General features: G+C 46.3%; 1 protein-coding gene and 1 long non-coding RNA gene across 4 annotated transcripts in view; one reads left to right on the top strand and one right to left on the bottom strand.

The window, feature by feature from the left end:
* Window positions 1–16105, top strand: part of KCNN3 (potassium calcium-activated channel subfamily N member 3) — a 220271-nt gene extending 204166 nt beyond the window's left edge. For 2 of the 3 annotated variants that reach the window (XM_019919766.3, XM_033858005.2), the window contains exons 6-8: window positions 5602–5729; window positions 6478–6547; window positions 12052–16105. In XM_019919766.3, the coding sequence (XP_019775325.1) occupies window positions 5602–5729; window positions 6478–6547; window positions 12052–12348 (495 nt within the window). In that variant the 3' untranslated portion in view covers window positions 12349–16105. The remainder of the gene's footprint in view (window positions 1–5601; window positions 5730–6477; window positions 6548–12051) is intronic. The other variant, XM_033858010.2, reaches the window with a different exon arrangement.
* Window positions 2381–21183, bottom strand: LOC117312598 (uncharacterized). Its single transcript, XR_004526992.2, has 5 exons — window positions 21093–21183; window positions 13090–15090; window positions 4316–12105; window positions 3896–3945; window positions 2381–3707 (listed from the first exon to the last, which is right to left on the bottom strand). It is a non-coding gene; the product is annotated as an uncharacterized lncRNA (long non-coding RNA).
* Window positions 21184–22231: the final 1048 nt, after the last annotated feature.

Here is a 22231-nt window from a genome sequence, read left to right on the forward strand (position 1 = left end):
GCAGGCTCTAGAGCACAGGCTTGGTAGTTGCAGCGCCCGGGCTTAGTTGCTCTGCGGCACGTGGGATCTTCCCGGGCCAGGGCTCGAATCTGTGTTCCCTGCATTGGCAGGCAGATTCTTAACCATTGCACCACCAGGGAAGTCCCGAAAACTTTTCTTTAATTATGAGCATGTGTCAAAGTTTTATCATAATCCTGCTGGGGGGAAAAATGTTTTTTTTTTTCCAGCAGCCTAATTCAAAGGTTTACTCATAGTAGGGGTCTTTTATAGGAAAAGACAATGGTAGTCATTGTTGTACAGGGTACAGAAAGCCTGGCTAAAGGACACAGACTCCTGACTGACAGCTGGTAGGGCCCATGAGTGGATTCCCAGAACAGGTCTTAGTCTTTTAAAAATTTATCAGATAATCAGTTGAGCAGTTATCAGGAATGCTAATTCTCCCCAGAAGGGGATTATAAATTATATCACCCACTAAAGTTCTGTCCCAGACAGACTGGGTACAGTTTTTCTTTAACAATAGTCATAGGAACATTGAGCTTTTGAGCTGGAAGCGTTCTTAGGGATGAGCCTCTCAGGCCCGGAGATGGGCAAGTGTGGGCCCCCAGCCATATGCAGTGAGCTGGGTCCCAGCCAGGGCTGCCATTTGTTCTCAGGCTGGCAGGCAGCTCTCCAGCCATAACCCAATGGGTTTCCCAGAACAGCCAGTTCCTTGGAACTCAGAATGGTGGTTAGGGTCCCAGGTCTGCTGGAAAGAAAAGCCAGTTTACCTCCAAACTAGCTGAGCATCACATTAATAGCATTATGGAATTAGCCGTGGTTCATTACTGTGCTGCTATGGGGAAAGACTACAAACTCCCTCCGCGCTCCCTGTCCCAGTGTCCTGCCAGCCACAGGGGTGGAGCCCCCGTTTCTAAGTGTTGGGTGAGGGCTTCTGGGTAAGGTGGGCAGAGAAGCCTGAGAAGGGAGTGTGGAATAGGATGGGGGAGGAAGAAGAGAGGGTATGAGGGGGGAGATGAAAGAGATGGCAGCGGCAGGAAGCCAGCAGGAAGTGTGTGTGGGTGAGCGTGAGGGAAGTGAGGGTTGGCGGATGGAGAAGAGGGGACCCCCACCAGTTATAATGGACACCTTCAGTCCAGGTGTCTGAAGACAGGCCTGACCTGAGGGCTCTCAGATTGCGATTTTATCATCCCTTTAGATTTATTCATCTAAATTCAACCCCTGGAACTTCTTGAAGTTGTCTAAGTTACACCCACTTGCCAGGGCTGATCGGCCCTCCTCTCCAACTTCCCTCTCCCTGGGAGGGAGTCCTGGCAGCATGGAGGGCATGCTATTTCTTTCCCAGGGGCCCCATCAGTAGGGCTCCTGGAATTTCTCTCCCAGGGCTCCCTGTGGCTGTCGGGAGCATGGGGGCAGGTGAAGAAGGGTGCCCCTCGTCTGCCACCTGTTCCTCCTGCACCAGAGCCTCCACGAAGTCTGGAGAGGCAGGTTACCCTGGCAGAGAGGCAGCCAGAGCAAGTCGTTGACATGGATAATACGGCCAAGAGCTCAAGGAACAGACATATGTGTCCTGTTTTATGTTTTCTTTCGCTGGAGGTGGGGGAAGAAGCTGACATTTGTTGGGGGAAGGAACATCAGTAGAACTACTGTGTACTGAGGCGCGGTGCAGCCAGGCTCTGTGCTAAGTGTTTCATTGAATCAACACCACAATCCCATTTCACAGATTGGGACCCTACTGTGTTTTCTCTGAAGCACTTATTGCCTGACACTATATTACACAGGGCATGCTGTCCCCATAGGATTAGAAGCTCCTTGAGGGCAGAAATGTTATTGGTGGGTGCATCCCAGTATTCTTACTTCCTAAACAGTATCTGCCCCATTGTAAGGGCTCAGTAAATGTTTGGGGAAGGAATGAATATGAAAATTGAGTCCCAGAGAGGTTCCCGCAATGGTCCAAGGCGGAGATGATCGTTCATCCCCTTGTGAGGTTTTTCTGAGGGCTAGTGGAACGATGTAAACAGAAAGTGTTTAGCATGGAGCCTGGCACATAGTAAGCACTCTGTGAATGTTAGCTGTCAGGATTGTATGCAAGGTCTTAGTTGGATGACTTTCTTGCCCGGGCTCATGAATCTTAGAGCCCTCCCTGAAGGACATAGGTCACGGAGCCAATTCTCTGGCCACCGTCAGAGTACAAGCATACAATTCTTGGGAGAGAATGAATGGGCCCAAAGAAAACAATTAGCTCGTATGCTTATGGATTTGGGGGACGCAACAGCCAGTCTTCCATGCACAAACGGCCCTCTTCTAACCGTCCCTGAGCCCGTCGGATCATGGCCAACCTTACCCAGTCCTTCCCAGTTCCCTGACCCACCCACTCCCACCCTCACCCTCAAGAGCATCTTTTGGCCCTGGTGCCCCGCCCACTAGGAGAAGTCAGTGGGTACCCAAGTCCCCATCAGGGAGTGGTGCTTGGAAGCCCTATGGAAGCTCAGTGAATCCCAGGAGGGGCACACAGCCTCAACTGCCTCCCACCCCGGCGATGCTCAAAGCAATCAGCCAGGTGAATCGGAGGGAGAACCTGGTCACAAGAGCGGTCACTGTCGACGTGGGAAAGCACGAGGCAGTTAAAAGCCTGTTTCTTTTTCTCTCGTGTATATTGATCTGCTCAGCTTTGTGCCAGGTTGTTTGCTGGCGATTAATTCAGAGTCAGCACCACGGCTTGCATTTAACATCGCTTTCCTGAATACGCAGGGGCCTCCCGTTCAAAACCATAAAGAGGCCGTGACTGCTTCGCTCAGCTACCCAGGCTGTGCTGTGATTTTAGTGCCTTATATTTGGGCTAAAGTTAAGTGCGGGACCTGGACTCCCTGTTCTGTCATATTGCTAAGTGAGGGCCATGATGATTAAAAACAAATCTAATGTCCTTTCCAGTTCCTTGATCCTGGAAAACAGGAAATAATGTTGTTTGTGTAGAGATGACATGTAGTCAGTCAGGTCTTTCTTCAGACCACATGAAAACCGTATGCTCTTTTTGGACCTGGCTCTTGTTTTGACTTTGCCGTCAGCTAGCTGTGGGATTCTGGCCCTCACATTCTATCTCTGAAGCTGTCATTTCCTCATATTTTCAATGGGGGGGTTGGGCCAGATGATGATAACTAACTAGTATCTTTATGGTACTTTATAGTTTCTATAACACTTAAATCCACATTGACTCAGTTTGCCGTTTATAACTTTACGGTCTTGGTCTCTGTCTCAGTTTCTTCATCTGTAAAATGGGGATAATATTAGTACCTTCCTGAGAGGGTTGTTGTGAAGATTAAATGAGTTTACACATATGTAAAGTGGCACCTGGTAGATGTCCGCTCTTAGCCTCAGCACCATCAGCACCATGGGTATTGCCTCCTTTGGGCCTCAGAACAGCCCTTAAGGTAAGGATTTATTTTTCCCTTCTTATAGATAGTTAAGCACTTACTCCTAAACTGGCAGAGGAAGGATTCACCTGCAGCCTCTCCAGTTTCAAATGTTTGTTCCACACCAACACAGAGACAGTTGTCAAAGGCCCATCAGCACTGACACTCCACGGCTCTGTCAGTGTTCCAAAGACAAGACCCGTGTAACTGGGGCTCTGCCGATCATCGGACATGCTGGGCAGGTTTTTCCCTCCTGTTTCTTCTGTGAGGCTTTCCTTGGAGGCTAAGCACCTAGGGAACCTGAAAAAACCATCTGTCAAGTTGCCCTCTCCCCACAGAAGGGCAGCAGGAGTAGGCACTCCACAGAGAGAAAGCCTTCCCTCTATGCTGCCTCTTTTGCCAGGAGGCTGATGTCCACTCCAGCCCCTGGACAGGACCCCGGTGACCACACCCTCCTCTACCTCCCCCCTCCTCACCTGGACACTTACCATTTCCAGCTTCTCACCACCACCTGCTTCTTCTCACCACCACCTGCTTCCTTTCAGGCAAGAAAGTACCAAAGGTGGACAATTAAGTCATTTAAAACCATCTTCACGGTAGATTTTTACTGAACAAAAAGGCAGTATTTATGTCACTTAGACATTTCTGAGAAGACCTAGCTGTTCTTTTAGAATATCACTCCAGCGCCAATGAAAAATATAATCCAGCCTTAGTAATAAATTTTTAAAACATACACACAGAAGTTATCAGCCTGCAAAACAATGTTTCCCAGGCCTTCCCACACGTCTCAGTATTTTAACAACGTCCCATCTGTTGATGTCAGTCTGAAGAAGCAGGCCCGTACTCTCCAATTTTATTAAAATCCTTTCTGGCTAGTAACCTGATTTCTACTAGGCTGGCCTACTTACTTCCAGGCCCTGGGCCTGTGGGCCTGTGCCAGTTTGCATGGCTGACAGAAATGGGAACAGTTAATCAAAAATCTGTTTCGCTTGTGCTTAATAAGAAATGTTTCCTCTTGCTCTTGTTACTAATTGCTGAAGATGTCTGTGTTTGGATTAAAACTTTGTCCCCTGCCATCTGGATGCCATTGATACGTCTCAGCTCTGTCGTGAGCCAGGTGAGATCAGTGGTTTCCATGTCAACAGATGACAGCGTCATATGTTGAAATGTGTGATTGCAGTGCAGTGAAAGAGCCAGCCTTGGGAGAGAGGCAGCTCTGGTTTCACACCAAAATATCTTCACTGATTTTCAGACACTGTTTGGAAGTGATTTCAGTTTTATGCCAATTACATTTACATGTAAAATTGCAGTGTAAATGTTTTTTGCCATTTGGGAAAGGAAACAATGGACTTGTTAATACCTAGAGTTCTATTCGGTGGGAAAGACATTTCCTCAGAGAGGCCTTGTAAAATCTCCAGCTGAAGTGAAAGAAGTCAGACAGAGAAAGACAAATACTGTAGATCACTTATATGTGGAATCTAAAAAATACAACAAACTAGTAAATATAACCAAAAAGAAGTAGACTCACAGGTAAAGAGAACAAATTAGTGGTTACCAGTGGGGAGCAGGGAGGGACAACATAGGGGTTGGGGGAGTGGGAGAAACAAACCACTGGGTGTAAGATAGGCTCAAGGATGTATAGGACAACACGGGGAATATAGCCAATATTTTGTAATAACTGTAAATGGAAAGTAACCTTTAAAAATGGTATACAAATTTTAAATAAATAAATAAAATCTCTAGCTGATAGGAAATCTGTTTACTCTGTGAACCCCAGAAATGTACCATGTACACTAAATAGAAATCCCACGTAGAGCATGGAACTCTGCATCCACGGGCAGCAATGGTACATATTTATCTATTCAAAGTGTGCCCCAGGCCTCCAGGTCTTGGTAATGTAGCCTATCTAAATATAGCATCAGCAACAACAGTGGATAGGCAGTCCTGAAATAATTAAGAAAGAGACAGGAACCACCCCTCAACTTCGGGCTCCAGGCTACTGTGTCCAATACAGGATTAATAAGAGATGAATTTTAATAATCCTTTCTAAGAGTTCATGATTTCATTAAGGAAAAAGATCGTTGCAGAATCATTTCCTTATAAGGTAGACTATATCGACAGACATAACAAAACATGTTATGTGAACCTAGGGAAATTTACCTGATAGCGGTCTGTTTTATTTACTTTTCCTTAGATCAAGAATGCTGCGGCCAATGTCCTTCGGGAAACGTGGCTAATCTATAAACACACAAAGCTGCTAAAGAAGATTGACCACGCCAAAGTCAGGAAACACCAGAGGAAATTCCTCCAAGCAATCCACCAGTGAGTAGGCCGGGGCAGCTCAGCCACCAGAGGACCAGATTAGAAGTGGTGGGTTCCCCAGAGCTCCATCAGTGTCTTCTCATATACTTAGAGGAGCAGGAGAAATCCATTCTTTTCCACTCAACAACCACTGGGGGTGGTGAACTGGACGCAGATCAGTCTGTTTATTCACTTATTGCACCTGCCACTGCCAGACATTGGACAGACTGCTATGGAAGGTAAAAATTAGGTAGGAGCCTCAGGGGGCTCTCATAGTCTACACACACACACACACACACACACACACGCACGCGTGCACACACAAACACACACACACACACCCCACATTACAACTGGAAGCAGAACAAATTGTGGTCAGTGCTTTCTGTAAGCTAAGTATTTAAAAAGTATAGTGGATTTTTAAAAGTAGAGGATGAAAACATTTATTCTGACCTGGAGGCTTGGGGAAATGCTGAAAGGCTGAGAGTAGGGCACTTAAGGTGGAAGGCACAGCCTAGATAAGGGAACAGAAGCCGAGAACTGACCTGAGAGTGGTGCGGAAACTATAATGACTGAAGGTAGGCACACGTGGAGGCAGGAGTTTGCTTTCTTGGGGACCTGCCAAGCCCTTGATTCTGGTCAGTTGTCACCCATGTTCGAGGTCCTGGGCTGGGTTCCAAAGCCAGATGAATTGATGTGGGTGTGGAATCTGCCCACGGGGCTGAGCCCAGCGCTTGAAGAGCATGGCTGTTACGACTCTTTCCCGCAGACTGAGGAGCGTCAAGATGGAGCAGAGGAAGCTGAGTGACCAAGCCAACACCCTGGTGGACCTTTCCAAGGTGAGTGGCAAAATCCAAAGACCCCGTAAAGGGTTCTCAGATGCTGGCATTTCAATTTATCAGGTGTGGCTGTGAAGGCCTGGCCTTGGCCAAACTGGACAGTGCAGGACCAGGAAAGCAAAGACTGCTTCCTCCTTTGTTAAAAAATCATCTGGGTTCGAGTTCTTGACACTTGTAATCTACTAGTGCGTGTTGTTGACTTTTAAAACCTAGCGTGTGTTTCTTAAATTCAGTCACTCAGGTCAGTCTTTGCTGGGATTTAATTAGCTGACCTACTACATCTTTTCGGTGTGTTGCTTGATTAGCTGTACACTGAGTTTGCACAGGGTGAAGCACACTGACGAGACCAAATGGTGATATTGGCGATGCTACTGCCTGGGTCACACCTAGGAGGATCCTTCCGGTTTGCCGTTATAATTGCAAACTCATTTTCTTGCATCCTGCAGTCCTTACAACTCAGCTTTTCTGGCCCCAATTTGGTGGTGGTGAGGAGTGCATTTCTTTATTTCTCATGAAGATGCCAAAAACGAGAGCCCTCCTTTGAGAGCCCTACTGTCATTCTGCATTTCTGGCCCTGAACTGCTGTTGATACTATAAAGGAACTCTCTCCTTTTGCAAATCTCTGGAGTGAAGGAATTGGAGGCTGCACCGCTGGCAGAGCTGAGTGTAGGCGCCAATGAAGAAAGGGCCTCCCCTCCTCAGCCCCTCCTCCTCATTGCCTCTTTTTTTTTTTTAATTTTTTTTTTTTTATTTTTGTCTGCATTGGGTCTTCGTTGCTGAGTGCAGGCTTTCTCTAGTTGCGGCGACCAGGGGCTACTCTTCGTTGCGGTGCGTGGGCTTCTCATTACAGTGGCTTCTCTTGTTGCGGAGCACGGGCTCTAGGTGCGCAGGCTCAGTAGTTGTGGCTCACGGGCTGTAGATCACAGGCTCAGTAGTTGTGGCGCATGGGCTTAGTTCCGCGGCATGTGGGATCTTCCCGGATCAGGGCTCGAACCCGTGTCCCCTGCACTGGCAGGCGGATTCTTAACCAGTGTGCCACCAGGGAAGCCCCCTCATTGCCTCTTGATAGAAATTGTACATCAAATGTATAGCCCAGGGCCAGGCTGGCAGAACATTCCAGCAGATGTCGATTATCATCATGGAACACATTCCCTGGGTAAGCAAGAGAAACTCCCTCGGGCCAATTAATCCCCCTTTGAAAAGATGGTGCAATCAGAGACATTGCCAGTTCTTGGGCCACGTGCAGGCACCTTGTTCAATGAAGGGATCAGGCCAAAGAAAGGGCCTCCTAAGCTTGGGAGGACTTCAGTCAGGGAATGTGCGGCTGGCACAGGTGGGGAGAAGCCCACAGGCTGTGTGCTTTGGAGGGGGCGCTGTGGTGGAGTGCAGGGCTCCTGAGAGCCAGGAGGAGGCAAGGATGTGGATGGAATGCTCAAGTGCAGAAGGGAGCCCCCCATGGTCTTGGGTGCACTGCTTAAAACTCTTGGGTTCCAGTATCAGAAACCCATTGGAAGTAGGTTTTAAACTGTAGGTGTTTATTATAAGGATACAAGGAAGTCTCATTCCAGGCAGAACCTCAAGGCAGGCATGTGGTCAGACTTCAGGAAGGAACTACCTAGAAGTGCGCCTCACCCTGAAAGGTATCCGCTCACCCTCTCTTCTCTCTCCTGTTCAAGTGCCTGCTTCTCTCTCTCCCTCGCCTTCATCTCCTGACAACTTTCTATGCCCCCTGTCTCCATGGCAGACCGTGGCAGGCCCCTATCCAGAGAGTACATGTTCTAGTTCTAGCCACAGGCAAAGACCGATTGGCTGTCCTCCTATTGGTCTTAATTCTAAATTCTCAGAAGGGATGAGATGACTGGCTAGTTTGGGTCACGTGTCCACCCTTGGGCCAATCAGCTGAGGCCAGCAGGGGGGTCGGGTAGGGCAAACATGGCTGGGGACCCACACTGGGAGGTGCAGGAATGGCCCAACAAGCCCCAAAATATTTCTTTTACAGGTAGCCATGTTTCTGCCTCCCCTCTCACCTGGCAGGACAGGCTGTGGCTGGTGTTCTCCTGGGAATAGCGGGCACACTGGACTTTCAAGCCTGCGTTTCTTCAGTGCCAGCCACCGCCTCTCACAGAGACAGGGCCCCGTGCAGAGCAGACTGGGTGAAGCAAAAAACTCAGTGAACTGGAAAGAGGCTCACGTGAATTGGGTGGGGGAACGAAACCATCAATAACCTGGGAGCAAGTTACCTGGAAAGAAAGGGTGTGGAGGAGAGGGTGAAGGGAAAGCATCTGCAGGGCTACTGGGAGTGGTGTGGGACCTGCAGGGAGGGTGAACTCTGACATCCATCCAGTGTTTCGTCTTTCCTCCCAGGAGATTCAGCCGAGGTCCTGGCAGCAGCCTAGCGTCTTTCACACTGGTCCACGTTCCCCCTGGTATCCTGTCACCAAAAGCAGCAGAACACGGGAGACAATAATAACAGTGTTCTCTCCCTTTTCTTTCTGTGCTTCATCCTCCCAGCTCACCACCTTCCACCCCTGTCCTTTGGTCCTTTCTAGATTAAGAAAAGGGCGTGTGGCCTCCAGATAACACTTGCTGTATTGAAGAGCTCGCTCGTAGGGTGGCAGAGATGGGGTGGGGGAACGCTGGGAGGCTTTGTATGCTAGCTTCAGTGTCTTCCATTGAAGTGTAAAAATCATTCCCCACATCTGAGGCTCCACTGATCAAATAAGACGGTATCTGTGAAAATGCTTTGTGAACTATAACAGTTTTGCATGTGGTAGTTCTGATGAGGAATATAGATGAGGAAACCAAGGTCCAAAGAGACCATCCCAAGGTCGGGCTGTTGGAGAGCTGCAGGGCTGGGGCTGAGACCCAGGGGCCCGGATTCAGTCCAGAGCTCGTTAGGGTGCCCCTGCGGTCAAATAGATTTGTGGTGTTGTACATTCTGGGAAGAACACGCACCCTGAAGAGGTTCTGTGAATGTTAATTAATGAAGGAAGCACTCTTGCTTCTAAAGTCACGCTCTCCTCTGAGGCGGCCACAGAAGAGTCCTGCCCTTTGCAGAGCAGAGCTGCCTCGCTCCACCTCTGTGACGGCTCCCTCTGGGGCTGCAGCCAATTTCCTGGTGGGAAGGTATCCCTACATTTTCAATCCCCCTTCTCCCATCTCCTTTCTGGCTTCTCATTTTTTGCCACCTTCCTTTACTTTTTTTTTTTCGTTCACCTCATTCCCTACTACCTTGGCCCCCGCGAGCACCAATGGTTTCTGCATCTTCCTGGAGTAACTTGAAATTTCAGGTAAAATAGGACAGGGTGTCACTGGCAGATGACCAGAAGCCCCTAGAGCCACAGTGCCTGCAGGTGGGGTTTGGGAGGGTACTAAGCAACCGCCAACCTGGCCCACAGGAACACCCGAGAGCATGAAGTCTCCCAAGAGCCTTGCTCCCAAGTCTGATGTCCCTTGTTAGTTTGCAGGGAGACATGTGACTGTCACCTAGATAAGGGCTCTACAGCCCAACCCAGGAAGCCAAATTATACCCAGAAAGTTGCCTGGTAAGAGGATAGTCAGAACCATGGTGGTACGGTTGGAACAAAAGTGGTTTCATTTCAATTAAATGAACTGAATTTGAGGGATGGGTAGACGTAGGGTGGGCAGGACTTTGTGCTGGTGAGCTATGGGGCCTGAGGGAGAGGATGACGCCCGGGTTTCAGGTGGGGACAGCCTGAATGAATGGCCTCTCATGGAGCCAGGGAACAAAGAGCAGATGTAGGACCGAAAATGGTGCACTTGTCACAAGCTGCCTTTGTTCAGTGCTGCTCTGACCTGGTTTTATAACTTAACTCTCAGAAGACAAGTTTATTTTATTACATTAAAGTTTTATTTTATTGGCAGTTCCCTGGAGGTACCGCATTTTTGCTCCCCTGCTCTCACGACCTCGTTCAATGTTCATTCACAAAAGCTTACGGAACACCTGCTCTCCAGAGGCAGGCCCTGGGCTGGGCCCCCTCGGGAGTCTTCTCTCCTTTCCTTCAGCCACTCAGGTCTCGGTGGGAAATGCTGAGAAACTCTCTAGGTATATGGAAACAATTTGTGGCGCAAAAGGTCTTTTCCCATCAGTTAAACTCCTACATTGGCCAAAGGATGGAAGGGACGGTGATTTGCCCCTGTGCCAGCACTTTATTCACTCATTAGTTCTACCAACGTCTTTTAGTGCCGACCACGTGGGACAGACCCCCTTGCTAGGCATGTTTATGTACACTTGTCCATCAAACAATGTTCGTTGAGCATCCCCTGGGTGCCAGATGCTGTTTTAAGCCCTTGGGACACACCCGTGAACACAACAGGCGAAGGTCCCCGCCCTGGAGGGGAGAAAACAGACAATAATAAGCAGAAGAAATAGCAAATTAGTTAGTTTATTAGAAGGTGGCATGAAGAAAAGAAAAGAGTTGAGCAGGGTTAGCGGGATCAGGGGTAGGGGTGGGACCAAAGTGCCATGTTAACAAGGGCAATGGGGGGAGATGATTTTTAAGGGGAGGCTGAGAGGTGGGGAGGCTGTCGGCCATGGGATGTGTGGGGAGTGAGCAGTGGTGACAGGGCGGGTCCCTGGGACACTGGGAGATGGCACCGAGAGCAGGAGGTTTACTGGGGACACCACCAGGACAGCACCTGTTGGGGAGCGAGGGAAGCAGGATGGGGCAGAGGGAGAGTCTGCACTGTGATACGATTGACTGACAAAGGCCTCGACCAACCCACGGGAGTTCCGGAGGTGGACTGGCCCTTCAGGGGTGTCCCACATTGAGGCAATGTCCCTCCTCATTGACCAGGCAGGAGAGGGGCTGTAACCTCAGCGAGGCAGCTCCCTTTCACTACAGCCCCGTCCTGAGTGAGTTACGTTGTACGTTGTACATTCTGCCTGCTGTGTTGAAAGTTGGGGCGGCGGGGGGCGGGGAGCAACAGCTCTACAACTATGTGTTGTTATTATTAACTCCTATTTCATAAGGCAACCAAGCAGAGAGGTTAAGGGGCATGAGGGAAGGCACATTATTAGTGAGTGGCAGACGTGTACTTGAACCTGGCCTACCAATGCTAAGTCTATTGCACTGTCCGCTCCCCACCACAGAGCCGTCTCTTTCATCAGTAGGTGCCATTGCGCTATGAGCTGAGAGGTTGGACGAAGTAAGAGCATGAGGACACTTCAGGGACTTGTTCTATTGAAGAAGAAAGTGCTGCCTTTCCAGGCTATATATTTTCTAATCTATTTTTATAAGTAATATACATTATTTTTGTAATCAGACAAAAACACACACACACAAAAACCCACTGTGCTATTTGAGCCTCCAAGTCTTCAAGAAAGTAAACTGTTTCTCTGTCCTTGGCCAGACCCGACACGGCCGGTGTGGAAGTTGATCCCTGGAGGAGTTGTATTTCAAGTGTAATCTGGAGGAGTATTTCATTTTTCCCATTGCAGATTCCTCTGCAATGACCTGTCGTCTCCCTGTCTCTCCAAACAGATGCAGAACGTCATGTATGACTTAATCACAGAACTCAATGATCGGAGCGAAGATCTGGAGAAACAAATCGGCAGTCTGGAGTCGAAGCTGGAGCACCTCACCGCCAGCGTCAATTCCCTGCCCCTGCTCATCGCGGACACCCTGCGCCAGCAGCAGCGGCAGTTCCTGTCTGCCCTCACGGAGGCCCGGGGCGTCAGCGTGGCAGTGGGCACCACCCACACCCCACTCTCCGACAGCCCAATCGGGGTCAGCTCCACCTCCTTCCCAACCCCGTACACGAGTTCAAGCAGTTGCTAAATAAAACTCCCCACTTCAGAAGCATTACCCATAGGTCTTAAGATGCAAATCAACTCTCTCCTGGTCGCTTTGCCATCAAGGAACATGCAGACCAGGGAACGTAAAGAAGAGAGACCGAGCTAATTAACTAACTCATGTTCATTCAGCGTGCTTGGTTTGATATGCCTTGAAACCAGAAATCTGATCTCTGTTTAGGTGCCTCTACTCGGGAGCAGCAAGAGGAGATGACAGGAAGCGACGCCTCTGGTAGGGCCCTTGCGGCACAGTTGGTGGAGAACAGACACCCACGTTCAATCTCAGGTCTTCACGTGGTGGGGGGTGGGAGCTCAGATGCACTGAAGTAGCCGGCAGTGAAGCCAGCCCGGAGGAGGGTCCCGCAGGGGGAGGGCGTGGTGTCAGGCTTGGGGGATGGGTTCCTCACCCCGGGGTCCTCCAGCCCACCTGTCTGCGTTCCTTCTGTCTAAGGAAGCCCCTGGATGACAAAGTAAGGGAGAGCTGCCCACAGCTTTTGCCAAGACAGACATGCTTTCCTGCCATCCCTCGCACAGTCATAAAACAAAATTTAGACTGAAAGAAAAATAGACAAATAAAAAGCCAGACTTTCCATCCAATATTAATACCCATATAAACCTGTGTATTTGCAAGCGTGTGCATGTACACACACACATACACATCCCACAGTCAACCCAGGTCTTTTCTGGTTTGCACCTGGCCCAAATAAAGAGGGACCTGGTACCTTACCCTGCACGCAGTAGGCACTCTCTAAATGCACGTTGAGTTGGTCTGAATCGGGATGTGGGTGCTGTCAGTTCAGGTAGTTTGCCAGTGTCGGCCACGTCCTGAGCTTCACTGAAGATGCAGGTTGCTTCAAACACAAAACAGGGTGCTTTGCCCTGGGTATGCACCATGCTTGCTCTGAGATGAATGACAAGCCAAAATTGGCATTCTGGAGAGATAAGCAGCCTTCTAAAAATAACAGCTTCTGCAGAGTTTTCATCTTATATCCAAACAAGCTGTGTTCCACTGGAGCGCATGATCAGGTGTATGTGTGTGAGGGAAGGGGGGCGGGACCTGTCCAGGCAAGCACACACATGCGCCGACAGGTGCGACCCCAGGACACCTGCATGAATAGGAGTATTGTCAGGGGGGTTTGCTCAGTGCTATTTATCCAGCAACAGGTTTACAGCCCCAGATGTTAGGAGCGCAAAGGGGTCAAGTGCCTCACCTGAGAGCTGGGAGAAGTGATGGTGAGTGGCCCAGCTGGTCCTTTCTACCTGACCTAAAACCACCTCAAAGTGTAAGGTTATGAGGATAAAGGGAGATTCTAGGGAACCCTGTGGGTAAGATAAGGTGACAGGGATTTGTCAGTATCCTGTTCCTGCTGTGCCACGTTAATCTTGGTGCAGAAACTATTGTAATACATCTCAAACTCCAAGGGACTCCAGAAACATCCAGAGCCAGTGTACGACAGGCATTGTGAGGAGGGGGCATGGGGATGCGTGATATTTTCCGCACTCCATCACCTAACCATGCATAATGTTTGTAATGTGAAAACCATCATACTAATCATCACATTTCTCATTCTGAGGTCTTTGACGTCTGCTTGTGGGGACTTAAATCATACTGTAGGGAATATTTCATCTGTTTAGGGTAAAACAGAAGGGTGTCATTTGTGGATGGCTGTCCTGTTGGGTTTCACTTTGTACAGGACATCACCACTTTTCCAAAGGCAGAGTCTAGCTGTGAAGACTTTTCCTCTACAGCACTGGGCCTGGTCTTCTAAGGGCAAGGGAATCATCAGACAGCAAAAGGTAGACCACCCTAGAAAGGCCACTCTTTCAAGAAGAGCTGGTCTCTTGTTCAACCTCGTCTTATATCTCTTTTCATTGCTGTGCTCTTCCCTTGATGCCCTCATTTTTATCTTGATAACTCCTTTGAGCACTTTCCTTGGTTGCTTTGCACACCATAGATGCCGCACTTGCTGCTGGCTTTAACATTTTTTTGCTTGTCCTTTTAACTATTGATTATCTAAAAGATCCCTCTCCTTTTTTATGTCCCAGCAATGGTGCTCCTGTTTTCAGTGACAGCTGAACATATAAACAGACCAATAAGCAGATGAAATAACCGTGCGGTTTCTTTGTGGCGTTAGTTCATTTCACAAAGAAATGAAGTGAAGAGCGCTGACGGGTCAACCTGAACATGCCAATCCCAATCATCTAACCTACAGCCCTCAATTCTTAATTCCTGGTCACCCTTCCCATTCCCCCGTAACCCTGTGATGTGTGTGTGTGTGTGCAGGTGCACACAAATAGGGATTTAATCTGAATTTCAAACAAATGGCATGCAAGACTCCACTGCTACCCCTCCTGCCAAAAAGTGTGTGTAGACTGTCATTGACCCATCACTGTCTGTGGGCGACTCTTCTTTAACCCACCACTAATGCTGTTCACTTAGGTAAATCCTGATGACCCATAACCTAGCAACACTAGCAAAGAGAGTGGTTGGAGATATTTCCAGGAGCGGTAGCCACTGGCATCCTAGAAACATATGGGCATTTGTAGCATGACTGGACCTATTGGTAGTGCAATAGCTATGTATGGTTTTTATCCTTGGCGAAAGAGTACTTACTCTTCGGGAAAAAAAAACAGTGATCAAATCTGCATGTCGATCCTGCAATGGTAAATGGGAGGCTGCTTCTCTGTGCTGGTTTTTCAGCTTTATGTGGGGAAGTTGCCCATTCTCCTGCAAGTACAATCAACCCTTGATGACTTAGCTATTGATTAGGGTGTAGCTCACCCAGGTTTTCTTCCTACAGCCCATCTTTTGGTTAATTCCACTGAGCCTCAGCATCTTAGTCAGATGGGGAAAGGGTGCAGGTGGATTCTCGTGCCATGACTTCTTGTTCTGTAATTTCAAGTTTGGTGGTGGAGGAGGTTTAATTATCTACTCAAGAATTGGCTATACAGAAAAACTATTAATTACAGTAACCTCACTCCAGTACTGAACTGATTGAGTTCTGCCCACTCCTGGAAGGATGACCCAGTGGCAGAGCCCCTACTATAATCCTTCTGATAACTCAGTGTCAGGTAAAAGTACTCTAATATTCCCTAAAATATCTAGACACTTGAATTAAAAATACAGAGCCACCCCCTCATCGCTTAAGCCATATTATAGCTTCATGTACTGTAAAGTCAGGGATGTACTGTGATACTTTAAGACCACTAATCTCAGTGGAATTTCAGGACATAGCATCAGTTGGTAAATTACAGCAGACTAGGGAGTCACTCCTCCTTAGATTGAAGTCCAAATAAAAATCAGCATCTTTGGATCAAAGACCACATATGTGTGATCACCATCAATAAATTTATCATGAAGTGTCTATGAACTGCTCTTGCCATCCTCCTAATATGTAACTTCATGACATCATTTCTCTAGAAATGCTTAATGCAACGCAAAAGAATAAGAGGGGTAAGGCCCTGCATCACCACTAACCTCTGACCTCAGCAAGTACCAGTGGTATAACAACAATCTCATAACTGAAGAGGTATAGAAAATGTGTGTGCAAGTAATTTCCAAAGTGCTGAGCAAGTGCAAACTGTTGTTATTTATTAAAGGCCAAGAAGAAACAGCATTGAAGAAACAATGATTTTAATATATAATATTTGAGGCTTTCCCCCTTAGATTTTTGATAATTTCTTGTGAATAAGTAATGATGGAAGAGAAGAAAACTAGAGACGCAGAATCAGAATAAATAAAACTCTAACACTGGATCCACATCTTTGGCCAATGAATATAACCACCTCATACCTCAATTTCTCTATGCTTAAAATGAAGGTAACAGTTAATATTCCTAAGTACAAAGTATTCAATAGATTTTAAAATGAAATCACTATTGCCAACAACAGCAGCCCAGACTGACTCTGGCAAGTGCGCACTTTGATGTTGCCTCTGAATGTAGTCAATAGTTACCAAAAAGTAATTCTTACATATCAACCTATGTGAAATTAGCAGGGAGAAGTATGGAATTAGCACATAGTTCCAGGACCTCTCTCCTTCAGAGCATACCTCAACAAACAGTGCACCCCAAATTAAGAACCAGTGTTTCATCCCAGAACCCATGGTGTTGCTACCATCACAGTACCGCAACTGAGACACTATGAAGTCATTGCACTACCACTAGGTTACTGCTCTTTTAAAGTTACTGCTTTTAAATCCTAAAGTACGTCCCAGTTCTACACAATCATCCTACTTCCCTGGATGTTGCTTAGAAGCAGATGAAGGCTCCATCAGTGGCCATTTGGCTGCCCCTATTGACTCTGCGGCATTCGGTTTCAGTACCTTAGACAGCTATCTGGTGGCTTCCTGGTAGGCGGGAACAGCCCCTTCCCTTCCCTGCAGCCAGTCAGCTTAATGACGCCCTGGACAGTATCCCTTCCTTCTCTACTGCCGCCAAAGTAAACACTGTGGGAACGGGATCATTGATACCACTAAGAAAGGAATGTTACAGGGATAGCAATATTAACTGTCTGCCTCTGGCAGTAGAATATAGGTGAGCGCTCTTCATCCTGAAAGCTTGTGCCAGGCTGTGTGAATAGTAAACAGTAAACTCCTGTCAGACAAGTAATATGTAGATTTTCACTAAAATAGACCGAAGCTTATTAAAAGTACTCAGTGCAATGGTATATAAATACATACAGATAGAGAAAAAAAATAACTGTGATCTTTTTTTCTTACACCATTACTGGAAATGCCCAAACGTGAACTGGAGTTCCCTCTGAACAAAACCATTATCAAATCATCAACGTATGACCTCCAAATCTAGGTGCCAAGTGCCCTGCCACAGTTGTTTACACACCTGAGAAACGTGTTCTGGAAGCTGTACTCTTGGGCCTGGACCATGTGTTGAAACAAACAAAAGAGACGTTGTGACCAACCAAGCTGATGGAGGAAAAGCACAAAATTCAACACCAACCTATAGTTCGGATCCCAAAGAGATGCTGAATTTATAGCCAAAAAAAAAATTATATATATATATATATTGACAAAGCAAATATCAATCTGATCGGAACAGCCAACATCCAAGTTCACAGAAGAAGGACAGGGAATAAACAACATTCTCTAGCTGTGTCATATTGTCTCAGTCTTTGAATCTCAACCAGGACTGATCCACCTTCATCAGACACACTTTTTAATGGCGCAACAACTCAATGCTGGTCCCAGACTCTCCATTCTGCACTGACCAGAAGAGAACAACAAAAGAGAGCAACAGATGTTAATGGAGGAAACATTTTCATGGTGAACTCAGAAACTGATGTGTTTATATTCAGAATCAGATGAGCTTCAATATGAATTTGCATCTTGCCTCTGTACTGCTTGCTATTTTTTAATGATAGGAGAAAGTATAACAGTTTATTTTAAATATGAAATATATTGCTATATTATAAAATATATTGTAACTTTCAACTAACATTTTGTATCAAACTAGTCTTTAGCAGGTCCGGTGTCAGCCTGCTCTCCCAACGACTGTTTCTGAGTACACATCACTGTTAGTGATTCCCTGACACCCAGACCAAGGGTCCTCAGCCTACAGAACTGCCATATTCTAATTCTCTGAGACGTGACTATTAGACACAAAAGAACATTGTTCCCAGCTTAGATGACTAATTCTACCCTAAATTCTTTCAAGCCATTTCAGAAGAGATTTTAAAAGCCATCACTCCTTTAGTAGCTGTGCAAAGCCAGTTTAATAAAAGTGCAGGCTCTTTCTATATAAATGCAAAGAACCTCTTCCATAAATGACATGTCTCAAACACAGTCAACTGGTGTTTCCTTTGGCAATTTCAGAATGGGGCATAAGGAAGAGTCTTGTTCTCCTGTGACACAAGAGACTCAAAATTCTAGGCATTATAAGTTTCTCTGTGTCAGAGTATAACTGGGATTGGAATTCCATTTACCCGGGGCCCAATGAGAGGCTGGTGTGCAGACGTGCTTTCCTGAGTCAGCAGTGCCCTACAGGGTGCGGGGTTTGCACATGTTTATCCACAACACTGAGCACAGCTCCTGAGGGACTGAGGGGAAGAGGCGGGACACGCAGAGAGCTGGGCTTCCTTTTCTGCTAGTTTACTCCAGCTGGGAGGAAGGAAGAGTTTCAATCAAGATATTTTCCTTTACTGGCAAAATTGTGGCAAATTCTCTACTTTGGCAACTATGACATCCATGCCCCACCTTCTCTGAGACACACGTGTAGAATTTCTCACTTCCCTCCTTTGACTGACCAAAGGACTATTTGTAGATGAAAACAGGATGTGTTTGGTTATAGAACAGAGGTTTCCTAGAATCAGTGGGCCTCCTCCCAACGAGGACCCTCATTTGTTACCATCACTCCGTATAGTGCTGCACAGGTGCAAACCAAGTAGCATCAGGGTAGATTCAACTGAGTATGCGCATCTCTTCCCTTCACAATCTCTGACGACTCACCCAGGTATACTGATAGTGCAAAACGGCAGGTTTTCTCCTGGGAAAAAGGCTGGAACCCTCTCACACTTCCATTCATTTGAGCTTAAATATAGGTAAGGCTGGGGCTTCAATGGTATTAGTCATGCCATTCGAAAGAGAAATATCTAAATGCCCAGTTTCACTCTGCCTGTGTAGCTGAGACCTAACTTGGACACACATTTTATTCTTATTGAGCTGAGTTCTCTCAGTTCTCTCTCTCTCTCTGTACTGCTCCCCATAACATGTTAGGCAGAGCTTCATTAAAGCCATCAGAACACCAGGGCACCAGTTTTTAGCAAGTTACCCACTCACTGGGTGATGGAAATGAGTTTTTCTCAATTTTATAATTGACCGATGAATGGACTGGTGGCAATTGATTTATCTCGTAATACTTTTCTGCTACTAAATAGAACTGGCTCTTTTGGCTTTTCCTTCTAGCCTTTCTCAGACTAAGACTTGTACATTTATAGAGAGTGTTCTGATTTTCTACTCAAAGTTATTATTCGATCTAGAGTCAAGGAAACCAATACAAATTCCTGATTTGGGGAAAACAGACCTTTGGACAGTAATTCAGGTATATAGCTCTATGCTAACTCTTGCTAGTCAAAGCATGGTCCATGGACCGGCAGCATTACCATCACCTGGGAACTTGTTAGAAATGCAGAATATCAGGCCCCACACCAGACCTACTTAATCACATTGGGCATTTTAACAAGGTCCCCAGGTGATCTGTATACATATTACATGTTGAGAATCACTGGCCAACAAAATTAATAATCAGAAGATCAAGCCATTTCTTCCTTGACCCTCATCTACAGAATTATTTGAGGAAGTAAAGGTCCTCTATGATCATAATGATAAAAACAAATGTATCTTAAAATTCCCCTTGAGGTCATATAGCTTGGGTGGTGTACACAAAGAAGCAGTCTCTTCCCAGTCTAATTTTAAAAGTACTCACTTCATTGCCTTGAGCCACGTCAAAGCACCTTTTTAAGGTTTTCATTTTAGTGTACGCTGGCAGGGCCATCAGAATATCAGGTGGCTCCTCGGGGTAGGTCCCCTGGAAGGCCACCTGGCTTTCTGCTCAGCATAGTACAGAAATAGCTGCATCTGTGTTCCTTCCTTGAGAAACTCACCATCCCACCAGTGGGAACCCTCCTCCCTACAGGAAACTAGCAAGAGAAGTTAGTTTAACCACCTAGAAACATTCCTAATCTCTTTTAAAACCAAGCGTCTTATTCGTTACGCCAACCAGACACTCCGAAGTAAGCAAGGAAAGATGTGAATTGTGATATTGGCGCCATAAATCGATATGTACCCAGAAACAGTTATGTTCTGAATTAATGGCTTTAACCTGTTCATTGTAAAAAGTGCCTTGGACTTCAATCTAAAGAGGTCAGTATAAATATATATGTGTGTGTGTGACATATGTAGGCAAATATTTACATATTTATACGTACATAGGTGCACACACATATACCCGCACATTCATATATAATATATACATACATATATAAATGCTTCATTATATATCATATTGCTATTCGCAGCTCCATTTCTTTTGTCTGGTCCTATGTTTATTTGTTTAGTGAGACCTTTACATAGAGAGGTTCTATTCAGGACATCGATGTATTTTTTTGTTTGTTTTTTACTTTTTATTAAAAAGGTAAAGGATATTAAAAAAAAAAAAAAGTCAAGTGCCTGAAGGTTTTGAATGGAATTGTGGTCAACTTTCTCAGGTCACCAAAAAGGAAACCGAATTTGCCTTTGGGAACAATTTTTCTGTTTCAGTGACTTTGTTTTCCCTTTGCAGGAGTGCATAAGTAAGAGTGGTTGCAGTGATTCTATAATTTCATTATAATCCATTTTAAACCTTTTAACAAAAGCAAACCTTTTGTTCAGTCTAGTGCCCAGTTCTCTTCACACATCAGCATCAGAAGGGCCTGGTCTTTGTGAGCTAGGCATGGTTTTGTTGGCATTGGACAGACTAAATTGCAGGGGATGGGGCTTAAATCAGCTCTAAATATTGCTTCCTTTTTCGCAGCACACACAGAAGGACAAGTAGGAAGCTCTCTCCCTGAACCAGGTGAGAACCTGTCCTAGAAGGCCGGCAGAGGGACCCCAGTGAACTTTCTAGAGCTCCTGTGCCCTGCCTTTCTACAATAATACAGTCACCTGTATCAATCAGCCTGTCTACCTTAGCCAGAGGTCTTCTCTTTCTATGGTGTGACAGCTTGTAAGGGACTCACCTCTCTGGTTAGAAGCCCCCCAGAGCCCCAGGGGGAAGTCTTCAGGTTTCCATGGCTCTGCTCATGAGCTCAAGGAGGAATTTTACTTCTTCAAACCAACTTAAATCTTCTCTCCAGTTCCCTGCCCAAGTGGCAACGCCCTCATGACAGCCAGGGCCGGGCCAGAGCGGCAACACCCAGTCATGGTGTCAATCAGAAGAGACATTGCAAAATATCAGAGGGCACCAGAAAGACAACAGGTCTCTCCAGCTGTCCTCACAGCTGCAGCCACATTTGTGGAATCGTCATTAAGAAGGCTTGGCAAATCAAGTTCCCCAAATGGAAACCCCCCTACCCTTACTTTCCTCCCCATGAATTTTTCTGTAGCTCTAGACAAAAAAAAAAAAGAAAAACAAAAATGCAACTTAGGTGCTTTCAAAACACCTAAAAAACACCCCTCTTTGGGACTTTTTCTAAGTTAAAATATTTAAAAAATATATATCTAGCTATATTTCTGCTGTTCTTCCCAAAATTCCTTATGAATGAATACATACACCAACGCAATGATTACGAAATAACAATACTTCGTACTTATAGACAACCTTTCATCCAAGGACCTCAAATGTCAAATGTCAATAAGTTAGTTGTCACTCTGTGAGGTAGATGACAAACATTATTCCCATTATTCAAATGGGAAAATTGAGCTAGAGAAAACCAAGCAGTAAATGACATCTAAGTCAGGAGTTAAACTGAAAATACAACCAAAGATTTTTCAGCACATTTTGGGGGGTGGGGAGAATGGAAACTTGGTGGCTCAAATTCTATTGCTGGCCACCTTTGGATGAGTAAGACCAAGAATGTATGTCGACCATATGCCCAGGCCCAGGCTTGGAATGTAAATGGTGGGCTGGTTTGTGGGTTTGGAGGTCTGGGTGGGAGACTGCATCTCTTTCTTTGTGCAAAGTTTGAGAGTTGTGCCGTTGGGGGTAAGCTGAGTCTATGGCCTTTGCCACTTCCTCTTAAACTGAAGCTGGAGAGAAGGGGCATTTTTTAAATGTTCTGGCAAATGCTGATACAGTATGACGGCATTCAATAAAAACAAGAAGGGGACTGACACAAACACAAAACCAAAAATGCAAGCGGCTGATTTCCTTTAATTT

The sequence above is a fragment of the Tursiops truncatus genome, chromosome 1 (assembly GCF_011762595.2).
Source record: "Tursiops truncatus isolate mTurTru1 chromosome 1, mTurTru1.mat.Y, whole genome shotgun sequence".
Classification (NCBI taxonomy): domain Eukaryota; kingdom Metazoa; phylum Chordata; class Mammalia; order Artiodactyla; family Delphinidae; genus Tursiops; species Tursiops truncatus.